At 33.2% G+C, this 8918-nt stretch overlaps 1 protein-coding gene across 1 annotated transcript; it reads left to right on the forward strand.

Annotated features, from left to right (window-relative positions):
* The first annotated feature begins 2962 nt into the window (after positions 1-2962).
* On the forward strand, positions 2963-8110 carry LOC109218761 (delta(12)-fatty-acid desaturase FAD2-like). Its single transcript, XM_019383145.1, has 2 exons — positions 2963-3098; positions 6699-8110. The coding sequence occupies exon 2, from the start codon at positions 6710-6712 to the stop codon at positions 7862-7864; it is 1155 nt and encodes a 384-aa protein (XP_019238690.1). The 5' UTR covers positions 2963-3098; positions 6699-6709; the 3' UTR covers positions 7865-8110.
* The last annotated feature ends 808 nt before the right edge of the window (positions 8111-8918 follow it).

The following is an 8918-nucleotide window of genomic DNA, read 5'->3' on the forward strand; positions in this document are numbered from 1 at the left end:
GGTTTTTGTCGAATTTCTAGTAGTGTAAGTGTCGTCAATAAAAGTTATGAAATTCTTCTTTCCACTACGAGATGGTATTGACTTCATGTTGCAAATATCTATGTGAATTAAGTCTAAAGGATTTGAATTCCTTTCAACTTACTTATAAGGATGTTTAACATACTTTAATTTTATACACGTTTGACATTTTGAGTAACTACATTCAAACTTAGACACTACTTCCAAGTTAATTATTTTTCACAGAGTTTTGAAGTTGCCATGACCTAAACGTTCATGCCACAAATTATTTGATTCAAGAAAGTAAGAAGAAGCTGAAGTTTTATTCATATTAATGACAATTACATTGAGTTTGAAAAGGCCCTCAGTAAGGTAACCTTTTTCTACATATATTTTATTCTTACCAACTACAACCTTGTCGGAAATAAAATACACTAGAGTATGTTTTCAAGCGAATACAAAAAATTGAGTATAAAATCACAAGGATTTTAATTTCGGTTCTGAGTAGAAAATCAGAAAGTCTTTAATCTCAATCTGGAGTAGAAAATTACTAGGATTTTGGTCTCCCAAAGAAAAATATAAGATGAACACAGAAATGTAATAAATTTCCTCAAACTTGTTGAAAACCGTGTTTGCAAATAAATTCTGCAAAAAATTAAAATAGAAACAAAAATAGAAGTAGAAGAGTTCTGAGCCCAATAGTAAATTATATTTTCTTAAGGAATTTAACTCCCTCACTGTTGCCTAAGGTTGTTGGATTAATTCATCGCAGGATATAACAAAACAATTATTCTATAATACTAGCAATGAAAATTATAAAACTTCACCGAACTCGACAAACAGATGAAAATCACACTGGACACTTATGTTTTTTGTTTGAAAACTAAACAAAAATGCGGAGAAGAGAGGGGAGAATGTATGATGTCTTTTGGTTGTTCAGTGTCTGAAAAATGAGGCTAGTCCTCTATATTTATAGCTAACGATTTGGGTCTCAATAGGTGCCAAAATACCTCTTCGTTTGACAAGTTGTCTATTCGATAAAAATTAATTAAATTTTTATTAAGTTTTTGTTAGGCCGCGAACTGACCATTGGAAAAATTACTGCCGCGAATTTTTAAAATAAAAATTTATGTAAAAAATATCAGAAAAAGGAAAATAATTTTGGTTCAAAAAATTTATTAATTAATTGATCAAATCCAAAGTCGAATCGAGCGACAAAGACGGCGCGCGGCTTGTTCTCTTCTCAACTCTTTAAGAGTTGGAAGAAGTGCTTATATGTATAAGCACAAAAAAATTCTTCTTCCTATCCGATGAAGGACAAAGTTCCGTTGTAATAGGAATCAATTAAATATTTTATCATACCTTTTTCTTTGATTAAATAAAACCCAACAATTAGCTTTTAAATGATTTAATTGCATAATATTTTCTCTACAATTCACAGAATATAAGCTCTTTAAAAATATTATGGCAGAACAAATGTGTCATAACTTCCCGATAAATTAATCTTCTTGCAGAAAATAATTTTCGTTTGTTTTCGTAAATATACCTTCATCCAAAAATATTGCTAATTAGATCTTCTTTTCCTATGCGTTCATCAATTGTTAATTGTTTCTTCTGTCTCAATGTGTCATACTTATCTTTTTAGTTTGTCTAAAATAAATTATATTTTTTATTGTTTATTATGTGTAACTTTATCTTTTAATAAAAAAATTTGTAATATCTATAATTATTTTAAACTATCGTATTAAAAGTCAAAAGTCATCACATAAAATATGACCGAAGAAGTAATTTCGGCGATTTGTGATCCCCAGAATAAGGTTGTCTTGTTATAAATATCAGTAATCAGCAGTCACCTCACCGTCTCAAACCTTATTGCAGGAGCTATTCTAAAGCAAATTATTAAAAAGGAAAATAAAAGGTTAAAATATTGCGGACAGTTTCGTCATTTACTAGGTTAGTACATCACACGTGAGTGACACACCAAACTCACGTGAAACTTTTCCAAGATATTTTGAGCTAGGAGCAACAATCTCCACCGTCCAAATACTGTACAAGCTGAATCTAAAGGCCATGAACTAATAGGATCTTGTCATTAGTTTAGTTGTCAGAAAGTGAAGGAAAAAGAAGAAGAAAAAAGGATTTTCCTACAAAGAATAGATTCCTTCAAAGTGAGGAATCATCCAAAAGGAGTAATGGCGAACCACGACTACTTCTATTCATTGACCAAATTACCCTTACATTATCTCTTTATGCATTGGTGAAATAATTGAATGTTTGAAACCTAATTTTTCCTTTTAAAAGAGTTTATAAATAGAAAGAAGGAATATATACTTTCATGCTTCACCAAGACAAAATGGGAAATTTTCTAAAGAAAGGAAACCAATTTGAGAAAAAACAAACTCATCAGAAAGTTAGCAAAAGAACCTACTACAACAACGAGTTCAAGAGATTATAGAAAATGAAGTCGTTTTTGATTGAAAATATTTTATTTTTAAAGTGAAATTTTGTGATGCGAATTTGAATTAATCAGAATCAAAACATAGTATTAATTAGGTAGCAAGAAACTAATTAATCAAGAGGATAAAATTGTTAATTGAATTCCATAGTCGGGGGTAAAATAAAATTGGCTGATCAGCCTAAACTAATCATATTTTCTAGCTCAAAAGTAGAGTACATTACTTAGATAGTCACTCAATTATTCGAAATTACTTATTAAAGTCATATTTTTTTCCGTTTGTAAGCTAGGCTAAAAATTACATTTTTCTATAGTCAATTATAGCCTACAACAACAAGCAGTGGGTGCTAGGAAATATCCACGATCTACAGTAGATAAAAAAAAGGAAAAAGAAAAAGAAAAAAGAAAATCAAAAGCCATAAAAATAGCAAGTGGATGGACCCCATTAATTTCATTTTTTTCTCCACCCGTTGCGTAGGCCATTCATTACGGAGGAGGGAAACTAAAAAGCTTAAATACCCATACCTCCTCCTCCTTCTCATTCCTCAAAAATACATCAGAGAAAGCTCCAATCCATTGGAGCCTCTCAACATATAACATTTACTTTTAGTGAAATTTTAAGAAAGAGGGAGTTAAGTTGTGTCAGGTACTTTCCTTTTTCTCTCTCTCTTTTTTTTTTTTTAATTTCATTTTCTGTTTATGGTGATCTGAGTTTTTTTTTTTTTTTTTTGGGTTGGGTGATTTGAAGCTTCAAGTTTTGATTTTTGCATTTACATTCAAGTAATAAAGGGAGCTGAAATTTTTGATGTGCATTTTGTATAAAGTAGCTATTTTTTTCTTTTTTAATATATACAGTAGCTATGGATCTATGGTATTGAGTGCTACTTATATTCAAATCTAAAACGTTCTTGTTTTATGCTGTGATTTAATGTATTGATGGTCCGATTGGGATTGAAATGTGGATGGAACAAGATCTAGGCAGATTTGTGATTTTTAATGTTTATTTTTTATAGTACTGTTTATGTTTATGGGATTTGAGATTTCTACTGATCTATTTTACTTAGGGTGGTGTATTCTGGACGAAAACAACTTTTATTTGGCAATCCCTCCGTTCCAACTTATGTTAACCTGTTTGATTGAACACGGAACACGGAGTTTAAGAAAAAATTAAAGATTTTTTGAATTTGTGGTCCTAAACAAGTCAAAAAGAGATTGTGTGGTTATAAAAGCTTGTCATTAAGGGTAGAATTGGAAGTTTAAGTTAAATTGTTTTCAAATTTAGGAAGGATCATTCTTTTTTAAACGGACCAAAAAAAATAATTTCACATAAACTGGAACCGAAAGAGTAATATTTATTGTGTGTAAGGCTTTGTTTTGTCTCGCAATAAAATGAACTCGTGATTTTATGGACCCAAATATGTAAGGATTGGGTCCACTCTTACAAAATAAGCCCTCACAGTTAGTGTTAATAATTGTGCGCGCCACGTTGTAAAGTTTTTCATTTTGGACATACCATTTTGGTCATTTGTGGATCTTTAATGTTGAAATTTATTGCTGGGAAGTTTGCCATTTTTGGGCCGTAGTTATCTGTATGTATCCTAGTGCTTTTGGCCAGTACAAAGGGGTGTGAATCTTGACTTTATATATAAAGTGGTCCAGAATTCCTTACCATAATTGAAAGAATTTTATTAGGTGATGTTTAAAAATATCAAGATTTATAACTGGTCATTCAAAAATAGCCCAATTTTAAAAGTAATCAAAATTTAGTCACTTTTTATGTAAAGATAAATCTGAGCGAAAACACTGTTCAAAATCCGAAAAATACTCCAGTATATTATGCTGGAGTTCCAGCATAAGTATACTTGAACTCCAGCATATTATACTGGAGTTCCAGGATAGTATGCTGGAACTTTAGCATAATATGATGGAGTTCCAGCATAAATACACTAGAACTCTAGCATAATATACTGGAGTTCCAGCAATTATACTGGAGCCAGCAAAGTATACCGGTCCAGCATAATATGCTGGAGTTCATACACAAGTGCATCGAACTCCAGTATATTATGCTGGACCGGTCTCTATTGCAGCAAAACGGTAGCTATTTTTCATTGACTTGATAAACGCTGGCTATTTTTGATTGACAAATCCGAAAACTGACTATACCGTGAAATTTTGGCAATTTTATTCCTACAGCATACTAATCTTGAAACATACAACTAGAGTGATCCCTCATTCCCCCCGAAAAAAAACCTCAACCAAGTGGCGATTCATAGGTAAAACTCAATGATTTGAAATTAAACTCTCCATTTTTATGTTAGAAAAATAAATTATAAATTATAATCAGTTTGAAAAGATTCCCCTACTATGTTTAATCTTTTAAAAGAATTTCTTTTTCAAAAACTAATTGCAGTCAGGCAAAAGTTTAATTGGACCAGATCTTTGTGGAGTATTTTTTTAGTGTGTAGCTTGTCCAGTTCTGATCTTGTTTAGTCACATGCATAGCAGTATTGCTTTGTAGATCTAATTTTCAGGACCACCAAATAAAAATGCATTTCCTAATGTTAAAGGGCATACTGTGCCATAATTATATTGTCATGTGAAGATGTCTAGCTAGTTGCATAATTTTAGTTCGTCTCCATATAACTATATTATATTCACGAAAAGAATATAATATATTGTATTGGGACGTGTATTCGTATTGAACTTGAGATTTTCCAATAACATGCTCAGTGGATCTGATGTGACCTTGTAACATGTTCGTTAACTTTTATTGAATTAACTGGTATGATTGGCGGCTTCTGGTTTCCTTTGTCTATTCTGCCAGATTGCGTGAAGAGGCGGATCTAAGAATTTTAGTACATGAGTGCACAATGCACTACTAAAAAAAATAACAACATACCCACTAAAATTTTATTAGTGGAATATATTTTTCTTGGTAAATAACTCAACTTTTAACTAATTGCACCATTCAACCTTCCTAGAGAATGAGTGTCAATTAAAAAATATATATATAAAATATCTAATTTTGCGAAAAAACCATAGATTCACGTGCCCTATAATTTTGTCGATAAATCTGCCCCTGATTATGTGGTCCATCATTTTTTTAAAAATTCTTCTGTCTTGCTCGAGCTTTGTATCTTTCAACAGTTAATGACCGCCCAAGTAGTTCTTTATTTCCCGTGACTAATTAATAATTGTCAGGCGAGAAAATTGTTGATTCTTCTGCTTTATTTAATTGATAAGCTTGTCACCTATATTGTTTGCTCTGACCCAAGGAAAAAATATCCTACGTATATTCCACTAGTATTAAAGTTTGATTTACTACCTTATATAATTAACCTACTCAAGAAGAAAACAAGCTGATGGCTCATGCAAGGATATTCCTTGATACTGCTGTATTTGTTTGAATGGGAAAAGAAGAATTAAAAATTGTCCACTTCCTTGTGTCTTTTGTATCTCAGGTTAAAGTTCAAAGTATACAATTAAATACTGGCTGTTTTATGGAAGAAAAAAATACTACATATACTTATTAGTTTTTACTTTAAATACAATGTTTGTTTTGATTGTTACTTAAATTTTATTATATCATATCGTCAAATCTCTCGTTATGTAACGATGAAATGTGCCACTTTATGTAACGACGGATTTGGTGTGGTTGCGTCGTTACCTTGTCTTTTTTTTTTTTTCTCAATCTTACCTTTTATTATTATTAAATAATTTTATTTTATTATTTTACCCTACATTTTTATATACTGTATCATAATTTTTCTTTATAATATTGCAAGTTTATTCATCATATTACTGGTGCGTCATACCATGAAACGACGACAAAATGACACAATTCACCCAAACATTGCATTCACCAAACGATACAGTATAATACAATACGATACGATACATTATGAAATGATATGTAACAACCATCTAAACAAGCTGTAAGGAGACGCAAGCAGATAAAAGATGAGCTGTAACTTGATGGCATGTTGAAATTGCAGCAGTCTAATGGCAACTTGATGATTAAGTAATAGTACTTAATACTCAAAAGTCAAAGAAGTATCTTCAAAGAGAACTATTTTTAGGGTGATTAAGCTGTTTTTTGCTCTGTTCTTTCTTACTTAATGCTTACTACTTGTCTCTTTCGTTGTTGGCCATGCTCAAAGTCAGCTGTTGTACTTTGAATGAATCAACTTGCATAGTCAGCCATGATTTAAAACAGCAACATTTTCTTATAATCCTCTCATTGCAGGTTACTGAACAATGGGTGCTGGAGGTCGAATGTCGGTTCCATCTGAGGGCAAGAAGTCCCAGTCTGATGTCTTCCAAAGAGTACCCCATTCGAAACCACCCTTCACTGTTGGTGAGATCAAGAAAGCCATCCCACCCCATTGTTTCAAGCGATCTGTCCTACACTCTTTCTCCTATGTTGTTTATGACCTTACAATTGCCTTTCTCCTCTTCTATGCCGCGACCAACTATTTCCATCTCCTGCCTTACAATCTCTCCTACATAGCTTGGCCGCTTTATTGGATCTGCCAAGGCTGTAATCTAACAGGAGTTTGGGTCATTGCCCACGAATGTGGTCACCATGCCTTCAGTGACTACCAATGGCTTGATGATACTGTAGGCCTTGTCCTACATTCTACTCTCCTTGTCCCCTATTTCTCTTGGAAATACAGTCATCGTCGCCACCATTCTAATACAGGTTCTTTGGATCGCGATGAAGTATTTGTACCAAAGGTGAAGTCGGGTATTAGTTGGTTCTCCACTTATCTTAACAATCCACCAGGCAGAATCCTTATACTTCTTGTCCAGCTCACTCTAGGCTGGCCTCTGTACTTGATGTTCAATGTTTCAGGCCGACCCTATGACCGGTTCGCTTGCCACTTTGATCCTAATAGCCCTATCTACACAGACCGTGAGCGCCTTCAGATCTTTGTTTCTGATGCTGGTATTTTTGCTGTACTCTTTGGACTTTACCATCTTGCGGCAGCAAAAGGACTTGCTTGGGTTGTCTGTGTTTACGGATGTCCATTGCTCATTGTCAACGGATTCCTCGTATTGATCACATATTTGCAGCACACACACCCTTCATTGCCTCATTACGACTCATCCGAATGGGACTGGTTGAGGGGTGCTCTTGCCACAGTTGACAGAGATTATGGCATTCTCAACAAGGTATTCCACAACATCACAGACACTCATGTCGCACACCATTTGTTCTCAACTATGCCACATTATCATGCAATGGAAGCCACAAAGGCGATAAAACCAATATTAGGTGACTACTATCAATTTGATGGGACGTCGATTTGGAAGGCCATGTATAGAGAAGCAAGGGAATGTGTTTACGTTGAGCCAGATGAAGGTGACCAGAACAAGGGTGTCTTTTGGTATAAAAACAAGCTTCATTAGATTCTCTCATAGAATGTAATACCATGGCAATCAAAGAGACTGGGAAGTTTTAGTCCCTTGCTAGAAGAGGCTTTGCTTCCCTTCCTGGGATTTAGGCTTGTTTTTATTGATTTCTAGTGAACTTTCAATTTTACTAAAAGTGATTTCCTTATTTGCAATGATCTCAAAGTACGGTGAATGCTTCGTTATGATCATAAATCTCAAAATCTTATGGTTAATAGAAAACAGAAAAAGTACATTACATGATTTGAGACAGGATTTCAATTAAGATTTTGAGAGAAAGAATTTTGCACGTATTATAATATCAAATACTAAACTGGATTTCTTTTATCAGGATCAAATGATCAAACTTCTAGATAATTTTCCTTAATTTGTAATCCATGAGTAGCTTGATATTAGTTTCATTGTATCTGAAAATCAGAGTGCAAGCATAGGAAATAGAGGCGGATCCAGGATCTTGGTAAGATGAGTGCACTATTAAGAATAAGTGAATACAAGATATAAATTTTACGGGTTAAACCATTAGTTCTTAATTTTCATTAATGTGGTGCTTATGTTTTCCTGAGCCGAGGGTCTATTGGAAACAACCTCTCTATCCTCACAAGGTAGGGGTAAGGTCTGCGTACACACTATCCTCCCCAGACCCCACGGTGTGTGATAATACTGGGTATGTTGTTGTTGTTGTTGTTGTTGTAACCATTAGTTCTTACTACTGCACCCATTAAACTTTTGGAATAAAATTGATTTTTTAAAATAGTAATTTTGTTACATCTATGTTTATACTTCGTGTAGCAATTATTGGGATGAGTTGAATCCGTTGACTATATGCTACTAGTTTTAATGTACGTATTTTATCTATTATTTAAGATTTTACGGTGCTAGGAGAAGAATAGAAATTTCAACGTGCGAAAATTTGAAAGAATAAACCAAACAGAAAAAAGAAAAAGTACTTAATTAATAGCAAAAAAGTGACACCACACATGCCCATCTTTCGTGTACGTCTAGTTCTAGAAAAAAATAATTCAAGATTGATATAAGATTTGAACGCACAATT

Source organism: Nicotiana attenuata, unplaced genomic scaffold, assembly GCF_001879085.1.
Source record: "Nicotiana attenuata strain UT unplaced genomic scaffold, NIATTr2, whole genome shotgun sequence".
Taxonomy (NCBI): Eukaryota; Viridiplantae; Streptophyta; class Magnoliopsida; order Solanales; family Solanaceae; genus Nicotiana; species Nicotiana attenuata.

Excerpts from the sequence above, each read along its gene's own strand:
- LOC109218761 (XM_019383145.1), top strand. The coding sequence starts at position 6,710 with ATGGGTGCTGGAGGTCGAATGTCGGTTCCATCTGAGGGCAAGAAGTCC.